Raw genomic sequence first — 18,112 nt, forward strand, 5'->3', positions numbered from 1 at the left:
TTATTTATCCCAGGTTTGACATCTCTGTCTCTGAAATACCTGCTGCCACCTCAGATCAATGGAGGAGAATTTAATTTTGTTTAAATATTTTACCAGCAACATCTTTTTCCAGAAACAGTGTCCCCGTGACACTAGATGACAGAACTCGCTGGAGACTGGTTTTCATAGGGACTATTTCTTCAGCAGAGAGTAGTTTCAATGAAAACTGTTTTCAAAATGGATACAGATTTTCAAAAGCAGGGCAAATAAAACCAAAACTATGTTCATGCCACTTGAACCAAGTGAGAAAATATGTTTTTTTGTAATTTGGATGAACCAACAACAACTCTTCTTTTTTTGACAAAAACATATTTGTAGTATTTTAATGGAAATATTGTTGTCACTTTCTGTAAGATTACATAAAAATGTGTTTCAGAAGTGGCTCGCTCCTGCTGATGAGCCCAGACTCAGGGCTGTTGGGACCAATCACAGAGCTGTTAGTAGCAGAGCTGCACTATATGGCATCACATGACAACATTCACGCTGAAGCACGGTCCTGCTTCAGTCTATACGCTGCTCCGGGCCGCGGTGACGCTAATCGACCAGGACAGCTTGAGCATGACCTACTTCTGTAGGTGCTTCCTGCAGGCGCGAGCGTCACCCTGCAAACCGGCCTGCGCCTCCTCCCGGCAGATGTAATGGATGATTCTGCAGCTCAGGCGTTTTCTGTTTTATGAGTGTCAGTCCTCTGGGTCAGTGGTTCTCAAACGGTTTGGATCATGACCCCTCGATGGTCACAGGCTGGGCGTGAATCAACTACTAAAGATTGATTTTCCCTTTTCAGGTTGTTTCATTTTTTTATTTTCACCGGAGGCCGAGACACTGGACTCTATTTGATACTTTACAAGGAAAACGTTGTAAAAAAGGAGAATAATCAAGGACACTAAATCTAAATTAAAGAGATATTTCTGTTTCCCATCAGATTAAGCAGCATGCTCAGAGAGGTCGCGACCCTCAGAACCACCAGTTGTACTTCTCCACCTAAGTCACTAACAAATCATTCCTCCTGCGCTGGTTAAATACACATAATATTATTTAATCACACAAAAATCAAACCTGAAAGCTTCTCAGTACGACCAGGGTTGACTGATGCAGTCTGGAGTCACATGTTCTGCTCAAAGGCACCTCAGCAGCAGAAACCTGCATCCGTCTGGTCACAAACTGGCTTCTTTAACTTTATCAAGAAATGTTCACGTGGATCTTTTAGCGTTATTTTATAACACTATGTGTTGTGTCATGCAGCGGTTAGTCTTCTGAACTCTGAGCTGAACTGAATATTTATATTCTTTGTGTTAAAGAAGGAGAGATCAATCAGCAGTTGTATTTGATAAGAGGTGTGGGACTGTTGGGGGGATTTTTGGTTCACAGTGAGGTCAACATTAAGAAAGTAAACGTGATGGGATTTATTTATGAAAAATGCAAGAAAATAACATGTGCATTGTTGAGCATTTATTGCTAAATAGTTTTAATTAGTTATGAAAGCTTTGCTGCGATCATATTCACATTTACCTGAAATGACACAGTGGATGCTGTTCACTCGTGCTAGTTCAACAAAACATTTGAAGTCGTCCACCGAATAACCTGGCTTCTCTTTCTGTTGTTCATTATTATTATTAAATAAACTTTGTCAAAAATGGCATCTTAAAGGACCTGTACTGTAACTACAAACATTTCTGTTTTGATGATTTGATTTTTAGATATGTTTTGCTGTGTCCAGGCCCCATTGCTGCCCTCTTTTGATACATTATGAAAATGTGTTAAAAGACCAGTGAAACTTGCTCAAGTTGTGTAATCCATCACAGCGAACATACACTCTGTGTTCATTTAAAGTTACATTAACGTTGCATTGCACTGCAGCTTCAGTGCAGATTGATTTGAAAGATCCTCAGTGAATTACCACATGCCACAAAACAAAAATGAATGCAATTCACTTCATTTTCATATTGTACAGAAATGGAAACCAACGGCTGCCAGGAGCAGCAGGAAAAATAAATCCAAATTTGTAAAACACAGCAGCATGGTTTGCAAAATGGCTGGTTGTGATGTAAAGTACAAAGGCTTTATAGAGAGCTTGAGCTGGTTTGGCCCTTTAAAGAGTCTTAAAGCAGGAACATCTGAAACTTCATGACATCAAAGTTTCCTCCGTGCCATAGGCTCAATTATCTGTAACAGATATTTTGTCTGCTGACATTTTTAAATGTAATATTTTAAAATGACAGCTAACCTGCCACGGGGCGTCACACTGAGTTTTCAGTTTTTCAGCGTTTCAATATTTCAGATTCATAATTTTTCATTCTTTCAGCAGCTCACGTTCAAATGACATTAATATTCATGAGCTGTCTGGGCTTGTAGAAGCTGCTGGAGACAGGTGTGTCACGCAGAAATACACAAATTCACACCGGAAGATAGGCGAGGTTGCCTTCAAAATAAAGTCACTTCGGTGGAGGAATTGCACAGGAAATCCCAAATTGACTTTTGCAAATGGATAAGAAAAAGCTAATGCATTAATATTATTATGGAGGAGGAACATTAAGGACTATTCAACAAATGATTAAATATATTTCTTATTTTTGTTTTTATGGTTTTTGTTAAAAAAAACCCAAACATATGTTGGGTGAAAATGTGCTTTGATTCACAAACAGCGAAGAAAATCAAAGTCATTTTGTGTAAGAGAGAGAGAGAAAAAGACCCCCTGTTTTAAGAAGGGGAAACAAACCAAAAAAAGACATTAGAGGTGTGTGGTGTGGGTGATGAAGTTCAAACGTGCACGTTACTTACGTTGAAAGGTGATACCGGAAGCGGCGCGCCTCCGTGCGTCACGCTTGTCGGTGCGGCTGCAGCCTGTAGGAGCGGCCGGCCCGTCCCTCCCAGCAGCCTCCAGCTCGCAGGGAAAGCTTTTCTTCTCACAGCAGCAGCGGGGCTTTTCTGACTGCACACGCCGGATATTCATCATTTAAAAAAACCCAAAAAAACCCAAAAAAAAACAACGAAAAACACACACACTCGCTGCTGAAATCAGCGAGAGAAGAAAGACGCCTTCCCGGGTCGCGTATCCCTCCCCAGCTCCCACCTCTCTGATTGGGACCGTCGTTGCTTTTTTCATTTTTATGTTTTATTTTTGTACGTGTGCCCCCCCCTGACAGTAGGCTATATCTGTGGCGCACTCAGGTTTCTTAGGCTGATATGGTAGATTACCACGCTGCTAATAACCAATCCTCGGCCGGCGGGGTTCAGACCTACATGGAGCAAGAGAATGACTGGGACCGGGACCTGCTGCTGGACCCGGCCTGGGAGAAACAGCAGAGGAAGGTAAGGGGACCAAAGTTAGGCCCAGCTGGGCCGAGTCGAGCCGGGCTGAGAGAAGGCGGCGGCGGGCAGAAAGAAAATGGCAGGGGAGGGAGGCACGGGGAGTGGAGGTCAGAGACCGAGTACGGGCCTCGGTTCTGCTCTGTAAACCCTGCAGCTGCTCCCAGTGCCCCACTTTACAGCAACCATTTTTTTCCTCCCAGCCTGGTTCTCCTCTTAGCTCGACCCGAGGCTCTCCTCAATGTCAAGCTGTTTCGCTTCTCTCTGGTTAAATGCGGATTTCGTCTTCCCTCTGTGAATGAAACCGTGTTAGGCTGTGTGAGCCGAGCCTGGGTCTGACATTAGCTGCTGCTTTCACTCTTTCAAAGGTGATTTTGTTTTTTTTGGGGGGGGGTTTTTTTCCCACCGGGCTCTTTTTTTCCCTCCACGAGCGGAAACAGGGCGTCACATTGTTGCAAAAAATCAGAACTGTGATTGGGACAAACATTTGGGGCTTGAAATAGCGAGTCAAACGGTGTTTTTGAGGGGCGTCCTGTCCCACTTGGCTGGCTGGTTAGAGGCCGATCAGACTGAGGCGAGGCGACTCTCTGCTGCTGCTCACTACAGGAAGAACTGACCGATAGGATGGCGTTCAAGGCCGATACAGGCAGAGTTTAGCTCCGAAGCTGCCGTGGTTCATGATATCCACATCTAATCATTTGTATTGAAAACCTAAAGGAGTTAATGATTCAAGGCTCAACTCTTGGCACCTGGGAACAATTGTTAACAATTATAACCCTGCTGGTGAAATTCCTCACATGGTATATCAACTTTTTTTTTTTATACCATCAGAGTATTTGGAGATGTACAGCTATTTTAAAAACAGTCATAAATCCAAAATATTACTGAGACACAATATTACTTGATTTGTAAATCAGGAGGTCCTGAGACAGGCTGTGCTTGTCTGACAGGTCAGGTGAAGAGAAAAGTCATGTAACGCACCAAAACCACAGAGTGTACAGCATCTAGGTGCTAAAACTAAACACGGCAGCTGTCATGAGCGGTGCTAAGTCGAGCACACCCGTTGTAAATGCAGAATATTGTTAGATCTGACGATTGCACCTGTGCTCCGATTCGAAGTTTGTGTAGCCACGCTCGTTTCACTGCACAGAGCTAAACGGCCTCTTGCTGTGCTGCAGATTTTAGCTACAGAAATATTCTGCATAAATATTTAGACACCAAGTAATTAAACTACCTGGCACCATATGGTTGGTTGAGGCCTGCATTTCCCTGTTCTTCGGCCTAACACTGCACCAATCGCCACCAGCGTTCTCGTCAAAATAACAGCAATATCAGCCCCCTAACCAATCAGTCATTAACATTAGCATCGTACCTTTTTTACTTGTCTAAAACAAGCAGCCCCACACACCTACTCTACTCTCCCTCCCCCATCTTCATCAACTCTCCATCCAACTTCTCCTCCTCATCCTCAAATTCTTCCTCCTGCTCGTCATGTTTTTTTAATAGATGCCACTGAGCTACGATCGATGCTAACGTTCCTTGCAATACTTTGGCTGCCTGTGCGTGATTTTTTTCCCCTAGGATGGCACTGAAAGACGTCCACTAATATTCATCAGACTAAGGTGACCTTGTTTTTTACCCAGTTTTCCCCCTTTAGACATCCCTTAGGCTGAATTATCATGTCTGCTAGAAGAAATGTTTCAAAATATAGACCCATTCAAGCCCTGATAGATTACAAAATGGGAATGGGCGGAGGATGCACATGCGATCCTGATGATGAAATTTACGTCATGGGGATCCTTGTGACTACACCCACATAATACAACACTAAAACTCTCTCACATCAGCTTTTTACCCTCTAAATACTCATAATAAGGGAGTGGAGGGGCAATATAATGAAGGATGATTTGAAGAATCATTACTTAACAATGTGGAATGATTGCTAGGGTGTGTTTTTTATGTGTGTATGTGCAGTGCTAACCAGACTACGCACCCACATCATTTTCACTAACTAGCCAGATGACTGGCATACTTTCTAGTGGTGTGACAGCATACCGAGCATTGAGCTGTGCATTTTTATTAGGCCACTCAGCATTATAGCCGTCAACATCAGACATTCCTGCAGTTGATTACCATCGAACCTGGCAGGTCCAGTTCTTAACTGTTTACTCATGCTGGTTAGTTGACTGTGAGGACTCTGTTTGTCCACAGATCACACAGGTCAAAGTTTCTCAAAAGGAAAATCTAACCAACCAATCATTAACAGAGAGAAGCTTGTTGAGCAAAGCTGGGCTGAGGTCCGTTCCTCTGCGTTCCTGAATCTGCGCTCGTCAGTGGAGGCTGATAGGTGTTTGGTTGATAGGGAACAGTACAGGCTGGGGACATGTCCCCCTGTCAAGCTTGAGCTGTGCCGGCTCCGTTGAGGCAGGGGAACCAAGGGCAAATTCCTGTGGTGTATTCAAGCTCACTGTGCCAGTTATTGCGCAAAATGGGCAAATGGCTCCGACAGGAATATCAAGGGAGACGTGGATATAATGAGTGTGGGAATGGGTTTGTCCTTGTGTGTGAGGGGAGAGTCTGTAAGGTCAAAAACCGGAGCGGTTTGTCAGAGGCAGTTTTCCGTCATGCTGACTCTTGCACATTTGCCATGTTGAGTAATACAAGAGGGGAAAAAGACAGCAATGCTTGGGATTTTTTTGGCATTCTTGCCTTTTTATTTGATGTCCACAGTACAGCACGATAGACAGGGAAAAACTGAGGGAGGAGACAGCGAGATGGCATGTGACAATAGGCCTCAGGTCACATTTGAACCCAGAACACTGGAGTTGCATAGTTCACACCTCCATCTAATGGAGCCACGAGGACGCCTCGAAGATTAGGACTTTATCTGCTTATTTAAACAATGCAGTGCACTCATCTCTCTTTATCTCTTTAGTAAACAAAAAAAATGCAAGTTAGAAATGACAATGCTTTAAAGAAGACATTTGGCAGCAGTAAGGCTTTTCCTTTATTTGCTCCATTTGAATAAAATTCAAAGGTTCTCAGTCCTGCAGACCAGAGATTCACTCTACACAAGAATGACTTATTTTGGGAGTCTCTTGTGATATGGATATTTCAGCGCTGTACAGTGTGAGTCTGTGTTTCTTTGGCAGAAGCACAGGTTAGTCCTTGTAGCGTGTTTACAGTTGTCCAGTTCGTACATTGAGCAACATTTCTCAACACCCAAGAGTAGCTGGACTGAGCCCAGCTGAGTCCAGTTAACTGCAGTTTGTTACAGGCAAAGCTCCTCGCCTGACAAACATGTTATTAAGTCTCTCTCGCGCTGCTCTTGGATCCACCACATGTTGAAACACGTCAAAGTATGCAGTGATGCCACCAGAGGTTTTATTGTAACTCTCTGCAGTGTGGCAGGCGTTACATGCAAATCCAGCTTCTCAGCGACCGTTAGGCTGCACGTATTTCTCCTGTCATGAGGCAGGCCGAAAGTACAGCGATGTGGGTGGATGAGCTAACAAGGAAAGCAGTACAGAACACAAGCCAAAGGGCCCGGAGCAGTCTGCATCACTGGTGATTGATTATTATTTGTCAGGGTGATTTACTTTTAAAAACAGATTAATTACTACATCTCCCACTGTTCCCCTCAGATGCAGTAGTGGTCGGTTAATTCCCCAAAAAAAGCTAAAACTTTAGATGATAAAAAAAATGTCATTCATGCAAGTAAGTGAATGACCCAAGATAAGCATGCAAATCGGAGCAGTTTTGGTATTTGCAGAAAACAAGATGTGCTGCCAAAAATAAGACTACAGGAGAAATGTACTTCTGGATTCACGTCAGAGTTCTAATGTGTTTGTTCTCTTCCCTTAGTTTGTATCGGGAGTACGTTTCGCTAATCGTGGAACATTTCTCTGATAAATCAGCTGTGTCAGAATCAGTTGTGGTCACTGACTGATGTTTATTGGTCTTCATTTTCCTACGCTGATAGCTGGCTCAATCTGCCAGCCTGTTTGCATGAAGTGACTGGAGCTGGACTGTGACGTGGACTCACAGCTGAACAGACGTTACAGTTAACAGCTGTAACTGATGGAAAGATGGGGAGGTAGACGGGAAGATTTAACATAACTTGCTTTTACATGACCTGTCAGATGGTACGTTAATACAATTTATACCTGTGCTTAATTAGGCTCGTTATTTCTTTTAAAGACACCTACATTTGTTTCTTTCAAACAAGAAATCACTTTTATTTCTAAGCTTTGACAGCGGAGATGTGTTCTCCCACATAAGCAGCATGAATTTGTTTGTAGCCAGCCTCCCCAGACACACCCTACCACTGCCCAGACTTGCAACGCAGATTTTTTTTCCGTTGCTGCCAAGGTGGGCAGCTGGACACAATGTTAGTTTGTTCTTTTGCTGCCCACTTTCGCATGCTTTCTGTGTGACTGGCTGGTAGACGGAGCCGGTTCAGATGGCCCCGGTTGGCTCAGGATGAGCTGTGAGTGACATTTTGTCAGGACAAATGGATCAAACAATGCATCCTGCTGTCGTCGCTACACTGGCTAAGATCTTGCTGCATTAAAAGCTGCCAGGCGACTTTTTTTCTTCCTGCCTGCCTTCCTGTTCCAAAACAACATTTAAAAAGAATGAAAGGAGCTGAAAACGTTTGCGGAAGGTTGACTAAATAGCCTGCTCGCTAAACAACAATAGACAATGATCTGTTTGTAGAGAATTAAAGGAGCATACACTTTGATTGGTTGCGTTTGTGTGCGTGTTAATTGGCTGATTCAGCGTAGCAGCACCAACCACACTGGGGTGTGGCAGATACAGGAGGAATCGACTCTCCTGATATCATTGAGAGCTGTTGAGCAGGTATCAGTGAGTTCTACCCCTTTATTGCAAATGTTCATCTGTAATGTTAATTCTGTTCTCTCTGTCTGAACAAAAGGGCTCTTCATCCTCTGTATGGAGAGTTTCAGCTCCTACCCTCCGGATGGAGATTCAGACTACCAAAGGCCGGTCTGACAGGCTGAATCATTGCTTTATTTCTCAGGCCACTAAACTGTTGAATGCTCACGATGACCCAACTGTTGATTAGTTTCCCATTTAACTACTGGGGGCTGATGATGATGGTTTTAGTGATGGCTAAACATACTCTAGGTTTTGTTTTGTTGCTTGATGTATTCATGTATTTTATCATGTTTTTTGTACCTGAGTCCGTGTGCCTAAGTCTCCGTTTTACCTCTGTTTTACCTGGCTGCAAGACAAATTTCCCATTGGGGACAATAAAGTTTAAGTTTATCTGTTTTTATATAATTGTAAAGTGAATATGTTTGGGTTTTTGACTGTCTGGCAGTGAAAACAATCAATTTGAAGATGTGACATGAGCTCTGGGAACTTGTAATTTTTTTTACTATTTTCTGACATTTTGTAGAGTAAAAAATCAAGTTATTGTAAAAATAATCTGCACTTTAACTGATAATGAAAATAGGTAGTCATAGTCCTAATCATGATGATGCAATTGCATTTTCAGAAGCAAATTCAAGGGGAAACACCGCTGTAACCTATAACCTCTTCCAGAAGTGGAATTTATTTGAACGCTTAGAGAAGTACATTTTTGCACTTGTAACAGTATATGACTGTAGACTTTTTAGGATGTGATAATGGAAGTGTAGGTCATTCCCTCACTGCCAGCTGATTCCAGGTCAGCTGTGGGAAAGCCCTCCGCCTCAGCTGACTGCGATCCAAAATCAGCTTGTGGACCTAAACAACGAACCAGTCAGTCACGCAGACAGCCAGCGAGAGGACAGAGCCGAGAGGAATGTCCCCCCTCTCTGTTTCCCCCCCGTCTTTCTCTCTGTTCTGCCATTGGTGGCGGTGAGGGAGCATGCAGGGGGAAACATTCCTTTGGTGGCCCATTATAGCCTGCTAGGCCAGTGGGAGGGGGCTTTTTACTAAAGGGGGGTGGGGTGTCCTGTTTTTCGCCCGACAGGGGGAAAAAAAAAAGTGTTGGGGGTTTGCAGGATTGCAGATGTGGTCTGTGCGGTGGCGACGAGAGGGAGAATCCTCCTGGGGGGCAGAGGGTGCACGCAGGGGGGACGCGAGAGTTTCCAGCCGGTTACGATGTGGCGGAAGTTGTGGCGCCAATCGTTGCTCCAAATACTTGTTTGCAGAATGTTTTTAGACACCTCCACCCTGGGATTGATTGCACTTTGGAACCATTTGCTTTGTTTCTAGTTCGACAGGCGAGTTCAAAGTGCAGTCTTAAACACACGGCCCATTCAGAGCAGAGATTGTAGGGTATACTGTGTAGCCCACGGCTGGTATTGACATTGGTTGGCTGTAGGTCTGTGTGTCGAGGTGGTGGAGCCTAATTGTGTTTCTCTCAAAGAGATTTCTTTACGGTCTGTTTCTCTCCCACTCTTTGTGTGTGAGGAAGGAGTTGCATTTTGGGGAAGGAGGACGACTTGGGTGCATCCGAATGTCATTGAAGGCATGAATCCCTGGATTCAGTTTATGGCTGACATAACCATGGCTCTCTCACAAATTGTGGCTGTGTTCACAAGCTTACTTCTTGGCTATTGTGCATAGTTATGGGGATTAGTAAATGGCATTTCCCTCTAATGAATTGAAATTGCCAACAATAGGGACTAAGAATTTCCTTTTGGTTGGCTGCCAGAATGCATGTTGATGGTTTTAGCTTGAAGCTCAGACCCCCCTTCTTCATGTGTCCTCCCAGTGTATCCTCAACAAAGGGATTTAAAGGAGTATACAGGCTCGTTTTATGCAAATAAGCTCTTTGGTCCATTTTCCATTGTGTAAAAAACACCTGGTAGCAGTTTCGCCGTCTGGTATTTCCGTTGACCTCCGTACTTTTTATCCAAAGTACACGGCTACATTTGTATCATTTCAAAAGTACTCTGTACACTGAATACTGAAGACACAGAGGTGCTGCTTGTGCTGAAACAATTCGATTAGTCAAAAGATATCATACTGTTCATCAATTTATCATTTAATTCATTTATCAAGAAAAAAACGCTAAACATTTGCTGGATTCAGCTTCAGATGGGACGCTTTCCTGCATTTCTGTCACGTCATTGTAAACTGAATATCTTTTTTTGGACTCTTGGTCAGACAGAACAAGCAATTTGTAGACGTCACCTCGGGCTCTGGGGACTTGTAATGGTGTTCTCCCCCCCCCCCCATTTTTAGATTAAACGAATAATGGAAAAAGTAGTCTATAATGAAAATCATCATTAGTTCCAGCTATCAGTGCTGGCAGTCTTCTCACTGCACAAGTGATAATTCTGGAAAGAGTGATTTAATGAGAGAGCGGTATTTTGGGGGGTTTATTCCTGGTGTCTGGCAGTTATTTTCTTACTGGGCTGTGAAGGTGAGGTGGAGCTGATCAGGGATGCAGGATCATCACTCGAGCAGACTCGTGTCAGAGGTTTCAGCTCCTACTGGAGCTCAGGAGGTTTATGTCTAGAGCTGACTGACATTTGTATATTTCAGCAGAGAAATTGTGACTGCACTGATTGTGTCATGAACTGTGTGTGTTCTAATGCACGCTGTTTTTGAGAAGTTGGAGGGGGTGTTGTTTGTAGGAAAGCAGCAGAAGAAAGGAATGTGTGTTTAAGTGGGGCATGTGCGTGTGTGTTTAGATGCCTGTGTGAAGGGTGGGGGCACCATTATATTATGGGTCTTGGGGACGGGGGTTGACAGCAGTTTGAAAGGTTTGAAGGTTTTCCCCCCCGTTAGTTTTCCAGCGGAGGCACATAGCTGTGGGTTTGTCTGCCCGAGGCTGCTGGTAAACACTGTGCAGTTAAACAAACGCAGGCCCCTCATGTTCTCACCTACTGAATGGGTGTGTGTGTGTGTTTCTATGAAGATTTCTCCTAAAGTTATTGTGCACCCACCTTCTATGGTCCATTTAACATACAGGGAAGTCATACAGGGAAATAAACTAAGGAACATATTGAAAACAATATCATATTGAAAAAGAGAGAGCTGCAGTTCAGCTTTGCTTTTAGCAAGTTTCCTCATAAACAAACACCTCAGTAGTGTTTGAATGGAAGCATTCAAGTAACCTGACCTCCACTGTTTGTAGGTGTCTAATTGAGCTGCACTTATAATGCTAAAAAATAAATCCTCTTCAGGTTATTTTCCATAGAAAATTAGCTTAAGGCAGTGATGTAGACTCCTGTGCCTGAATCTCGATTGTATTGAATTGTTTCAGTCACTATATATTTGAACTAACTTGTGGCAATAAGGGCTGAAAGATATGAAAACATTATGCATCACCATGGCGGTCATTCAATAATATGACCATATAAAATGTAGCCAGTGCTGTGCATGCTCACCGTGTGACACTGTTACGTTTGAATATCTCTACTTGCCCTTGCATCTCTCTCCTCTGTCTACATGGCTGCAGAGTGCAGCTGGCTGCAGCCTCTCTATTCTGAACCACAGCGCTCTGCAGGGAAACACCACTTCAGAGCTCTGCTATCATCCTGCAACTGAGAGAGAGCGAGAGTTCAAATTAAATACAAATGCAATCAGAAAAACAGAACAGGAAGCAAAACCCCGTTCTCACCATTGCTATTTCAAACTGTCCAACAGTTACAAGTAAGGCTAATGCAGCAGCTTGTTTTAAACACCGGCCTACTTCATTAACACACTGTTTGCAATGTCTTATAAAAGTGTATGCGGTTGATGGTGAGTGAGTTAATAATGTGTGCTGTGTCGGTGCCACTCTCGTCCACAGAGAGAACATGTATTATTAGTGTTATTTCATTATTGTAGAGCTAAATGTGCTCTTCTTTTGGAAGCTTCCTTCTTTCAGCCCACATTTTATTCAAGAGACCTTACATTGCAGGGACTTAAAGAGAGAAATTTGTCATCTCAACAGAGGTAAAAAAAAAAAAAAAAAAAAAAAAAATTGTGGTTTAATCTCTTAAATAAAGTATTTGTTAGCGCTGTTTACAAACATTAAAGGGGAACTTCACTGATTTTACACATGAAGGCCAGTTTACCAGTCATAGGGAACACTACTCAGCCCGAAAACAGGTGTATAGTGTCTCTGTCAAGTCTGACAAAAATATGCTATTAGTTGCATTATGGGAAATGTAGGATGTAGTGGTTTTGGAGCTAGACACATACCAGGGACTAAAAGTCAGGATATCCTGGTCTCTGCTGCTTCGATTTTGACCATCTTGTTTTAATCTGTTTTGTAAATCCCCAAATTTAGTGGAATTTTGACCCTCTGCATTCCTAATATTGAGCTCAATGTCATGTTTATTAAATGGCTTCTATTTCAGCGTGGAACGAACCTTGTCACGTCAGCACCCGTAGCCAGCGTATTGTTCACACTGTCCGAGGTTGTCCCCGATCTGGTCGTCCTCTGGAGGCCGGCGTGGCTGGGCAGGAACATCTGTCAGAGTGGGACAGACCACCCCACCCGCACCACCACCGCCACTCACCCAGAGATTACAGCCCAGCTCAGATGACCAGATTATATCCAGATCTGACACATATCTCAGATGAATGGAAAGGTGGGGAATTATACATAGGCACATGATATAGGTATGAATGTGGCTGCTGCTTTATTTTGCAGTTTGGTAGTGAATTAAGAGTGCAGGGTGAATAAATGTGATCAGAAGTATTACAATCTGATTATGATCAGAGACATCGACCTTCAGTCAGAATGCCAAAGCACAACTTTTGCACAATTAGTGTCATAAAAAACACCAATAGAAGCTATAATCTCCCATGAGAAATTAATGGGAGATAAGATATTAAAGCCCAATTTTTACCTGATCTCCCGTTAAAATAGAAAATGTGTAGAATGAAAACTCTAGTTTCAGTCTGATGAAAAAATGTAACCAGTAAAGAGTTGATTAGAGTAGATTACAATTATGCAGAGCTGATTTATTTTCTTGATCCTGAGGCAGGTCAGGATCCAAAAAACACTCTAATTTTCTAATATTGTTGTTCTGTTGTTCACACCTAGACAGGTTATTCTCCCTCTGGGGTGGGTGTGTGAGTGAGCGAGGGAGCTAGAAAAAGAGAGAGAGCACAACAAACAGGCCGAGCAAGTCTGGTAACAAAGAGTGAGCTGTGTCGGTAAGGCCTTATGTTACATCTGGGATATGCTTATATATATATACACACACACACACACACACACACACACACGCACAGCAGACGTCTGGAGGGGATGTTTGGCTGGATCAGGGATTTAGCACTGTAGCTGCCGTGTGCCTCACTTGTCTACCTCAGTCTGATAGTCGTACGGCTGCAGCTTCAGACCAGACCTGTGCGCTTTGAAACAATTAGACCAGCATTAAGCAGATTCCTGATTATCTTCTGTTCTTCACCAGACACTTCATGTTGTGGTACAAAAATGTGCACAATTGGCCTGCTTGTCTGTATTTTTTCTGTTCCTTATTGCAACTGTGATGACAGCAAATGGCAAGAACCAGTCACCTGAAAATGAATGACAATCCAAAATTTGGTTTGGTTTGCCTGACCGCTATGATGAAGTTCAGCTCGATTATGTCGGTCTTCAGCAGCTATAAAAACACTATTAGATAACAGCTGTAAGGACCTGGACATTGTTTTAAGAAGTGCTTAGCTGATTGTCTGGACTGCAGCACTGAGTACCAAAAACTGTTACCAAATGGCTGGTCAGATTAATAATATAATTTACTTATTCTTTGATCAGATCCCGGTTTAGGTAAGTTCTTGTATGGCTGCTTGTGTTCGGACAACATTTAAGAACTTAATTTGTTAAATGAAAAAAGGGCTTTGTAGATTTTTTTTTTTTTAAACATTTCTCGAAGTAAGGTATCAACAGTGTCATTTTGTTAACTCTACCGAAACTCAGGTATTGTACAACACTAGTGTTATCAAATGATACCCATCCCTAATCAGTGCACCAAACTGCAGGTAAGCGCCTGTCGCATGCACGTCTTCATCTAATTCGCTGACTGTGGTTGTTAAACATTCCTTCCGGCATTAAAACTGATTTGAAGGCAAATTTGGAGTGTGTATCGTCACGTACAGGATGTTCGGAAAGCTGTAGCTGCTTCACAATAGAAGCTTTATAATGTTTGGCCGTTGGAGAGCTTTAATTGTGAAGCAGCAACTTAAGTGTTTGTGTTTTTTTTCAGAGGCTTAACTGCAGATTTTATTACGGCTCCCAACCGAACATGTTTTTAATGAGGACAATAACTATGTATAATTCCTAACTGTCACATGTTGATTTACGATTCGGTTTCTGAAAGCGATTTTGTAAACCCCAGCATTAGTTAACTTTGCTAATTAAAGGGATTTTATTCTCATTTTTGAAACTTATTGACCATTTTACTGTAGACCATTTGCTCATTTGTTGTGGAAGTTTGACTAGTGAATCTGCAGCATTGAAAGTGAACTGACCTCAGCCCTGAGGAACCACCTGACGTGGCTGCTGGGATCTGTAGGCATCACTTAGTGTCAAGACAAAAGCCTCCATCTATCTCAGTGGCTTTTGAAACATAACACAGGTGAAGAAGGGGCAAACAGACCAGGATTCAAACTAAGTGTGTGTTTGTTTCCTCTGCGGCTGTCTCTGATTTCCTCAGCGAGCTTGTTGCTGTATTATTTAACAGCTTTCAAACTGGGGCACTGGGCAAAGAGGTGAAGAGGAGAGGCCTACTGGGACACGCATACATGCACACAGCAGACACAATGGATAGTGTGCATACAGTTATTTAAACCCACACACTCGCACTAGAACTGCCTTTGTTTTCCATGAAATGTAGAGACAACATAATAACTCTACTGAATAAATGTAGATAAAGTGTACATGGATGTCTCTTCAATTTAATTACCTAATAAATTATCATTGCCAATGTTAAAAAACTCACTTTTCTTCTGTTATGCCAAAGCAACCACAAACATAAAATGCTACAGGATTTCCTGCCAAAGGAACATCTGGTATTTGAAACAGCACATTTAAAAGCCTGATAAACACTGACAATTGTTAATCTGCAGAATATTCATTTGTAAACGTGCCAGATAATTGGCTAAAATCAAGACTTTTGTAAACTAGTGTGAAGTTAAAAATTGGGAACGTTCTCTCCAGGTCTGTACACCTGACACAGAAACATTTCACTGGGGCATCGGTGGAGCCTCTGCTGGTTTCAGGGCACATGACAGCAGCATTAAATATTTACGGGTTGTGCCTGGTTCCTCTGCTCTCATTTATAGCAAGGACGCTCTGCTCACCAGATAATCCCACGCAACAGTCTTCTCTCCTTCTATGACTCTCCACATTTATTTCTTCCCTTGCATTTCTCCGTTAGCCTTTCTGTCTTTGCCAGAGTCGTTAAGGCAACCGGCTCAGACAAAAGAGGATAACTGAGTGTGTGTTGCTATTTTAAGGAAGTGGCCGGTATGTTTTTGGCCATTGGTGTTGTAATGCCAAATTGTTTTTCTGTGTGATTTAGCTCCTGGGATTCTATCTGTATTGTGGGATATATTTCTGGTCAGGCATCTCCAGCATCAGCCTGGGGCCCGTTTTTTGTCTTTCATTGTTCAGAGGAGGTCCCTCGGAGACTACAAGCCTAGAGCTTTTACAGAGAAACACATGAGATGGACAATAGGGCCTAGATTTTCTGTTTTTAGAGTTTACAACACAAAGAGCATCTCTGGAATGTAATGTAAGACTTAAAATTGCATATTTGAACATGTTTTTCTTTTGTCGGCTTTCTTTAAGCTCAAAAGCAAGATTTTCTGCAGAGAACAAGGAGAGAAATCAAGACACAGGCAGACAAACCTGTTTGGTTTTTTTTGGGGAGGGGGGGATTATGCAGCCTACAAGTGTAAGACTACATTTAGAATCGCATGCAGGCAAGCAGAGAAATGTAGCGAGCTTGAGACAGATGGCTGATAAACACTTACTGCAGGTTCATTGCCAGTTTATGCAGCTAAAAAGACAGATGATCCAAACACACTGCTGCTGCTGCTGTTGGCCTCAGGGCCTGAAACCAAAATGGAAAGCAGGAGGATTCTCTTCCTCTTCCCTCGTCTTTTTCTGTTGTTGTTACGTCAGTATTTTCTTGTGACAGCATGGGCAATTAAAAATCTTCTCAGGAGTTGATCATATTGGATTTCATGGTGAAATGGTTGTGTGTGTGGAGACAGTGTTGATGGAAGCACAAATATGTTATTGTCTTGGACATTCAGCTCCCAGAATGGAGAAATAATCTTATTGAACTGAACAAATCGTGATCTTTGGTAAATGGCTCAGCGGTAAATATAAATCTTACCCCAGAAGAAGGAGAAGAATAGGATGAGTGAGACTCAGGAGATGGTGTTGAAGAGTGACTGCAGCACTGTGTTCATCCTCCCTGGGAGTCGTCATAGTGGAAGAAAGAGGAAGGAAGACTCTGTGGTTTTTGCGGTTTTCTACCCTTCCCTGCTTCAAATATAAAGTCGCCACACACGCAAAGAGTCAGGCAAGCCCTCTGAGTCAGGCCAGAAAGACAGACAGATCACTGTGTTTGTGTGTCACCCCTGCCTTAATGGACCAGATGGCTGACCAAGAAAGTAGGGAATGCCTACAGATCAGTCCTACTGTATATTGAATAAAAGTACAGAACAGGGAATATACATTGTCTCCAGGTTTGTCTAAGCTGTCACATTAGTGACATTAAAACTGTTAATTATCTTTATGCACGTTTTCAAATATCACATAAAAAAATCCCAGTGGGGGGGGGGAACCCCAACAAACCCAGCAAAAAAGTAGTTAGAAGTTGGTGTACTGAAAAAGAGGATATGGCACAGGCTGATGGACATTTGAACTTTCTACGGAACAGCAACAATATGCATTTGACGCCGTGCCATGTTAAATGTGACTGACCTGCCAGAGTTGTACTTGAACCATCTTTTGAGGATCATTTTCTATTAAGTCATTTGAGCTGGAATTGTATTTAAAAGTCAGAGTTGACATTTCAGCCAAACCAGCTGCTGTAGCAGAAAGTCATCTAGGTCCCTGCTCTGCTGCTGGTCTTAATGTGGGTCAGGGAAGTCCTCTGCCCTCTACCCATCGGCCACGAGCCTACTATCCTGTCTGATCCAATCAAAGCTAGCCTGCAGGGGATTATTTAGCTACCGTTCCCCCAGTAAACAAAGACTCCTCTGTTGGTCCTCCTCTGACTCACAGCGCTGTCGGGAGTGCACGACAGCGTGCATGTGGAGTTAACACAGACCCCGGTACCCAGCAGTAGCTTCAGATTAACACGGTTTTGTTTTTAGCGTGTGTGTGTTAGTGTGTATGAGCTCAGCGCTCTGGTTTTGACACCACTGCTGTGGAGACATGGCGGCTCGTCGCTGCAGCGTGAGAATCGCGCTGCAGCGTTTCCTGCTGAGCTCGCCACTGCAGTATAAGACAGTTTCTGTGTTAACGCGCTCTCTTAACACCTTCCTCGAATTGATGGGTTATTTTTGCCTACACTGACAGTCATGCACACGTTGACAACTGCAGCAGTGCTGGTTTCCAGCTGTGCTTTGTTGTATTAAGTCTTTGCTTTGGTTGAAAGAAGTCTCTTTACTTTGTCACATTATATCCAGGCAGCAGTGAGTGAAATCTATTTTAGAGGATAAGGAGGATGGAGAGAAAGACGGAGAGAGGTAACGTAAGCAGCGATACTCTGATAGATGAGAGGGTGAAGAATAAAAGTGATTTTAACAAAAGGATGCACGCAGAGGTTTGGAGATTAGACCGCTGGAG

At 43.0% G+C, this 18,112-nt stretch overlaps 1 protein-coding gene and 1 long non-coding RNA gene across 13 annotated transcripts in view; both read left to right on the top strand.

The window, feature by feature from the left end:
• The first annotated feature begins 2,869 nt into the window (after positions 1 to 2,869).
• actn4 (actinin, alpha 4) overlaps positions 2,870 to 18,112 on the top strand; it is a 63,229-nt gene continuing 47,986 nt past the window's right edge. For 6 of the 12 annotated variants that reach the window (XM_044203420.1, XM_044203416.1, XM_044203418.1 and 3 more), the window contains exon 1: positions 2,872 to 3,348. In XM_044203420.1, coding sequence (XP_044059355.1) covers positions 3,223 to 3,348 — 126 coding nt within the window. In that variant the 5' untranslated portion in view covers positions 2,872 to 3,222. Of the gene's footprint in view, positions 3,349 to 18,112 lie in introns of all 12 variants that reach the window. The other 6 variants (XM_044203422.1, XM_044203415.1, XM_044203424.1 and 3 more) reach the window with 4 other exon arrangements.
• On the top strand, positions 3,355 to 16,472 carry LOC122879390. Its single transcript, XR_006378701.1, has 2 exons — positions 3,355 to 12,890; positions 13,349 to 16,472. It is a non-coding gene; the product is annotated as an uncharacterized LOC122879390 (long non-coding RNA).

Source organism: Siniperca chuatsi, linkage group LG7, assembly GCF_020085105.1.
Source record: "Siniperca chuatsi isolate FFG_IHB_CAS linkage group LG7, ASM2008510v1, whole genome shotgun sequence".
In the NCBI taxonomy this organism is placed as follows: domain Eukaryota; kingdom Metazoa; phylum Chordata; class Actinopteri; order Centrarchiformes; family Sinipercidae; genus Siniperca; species Siniperca chuatsi.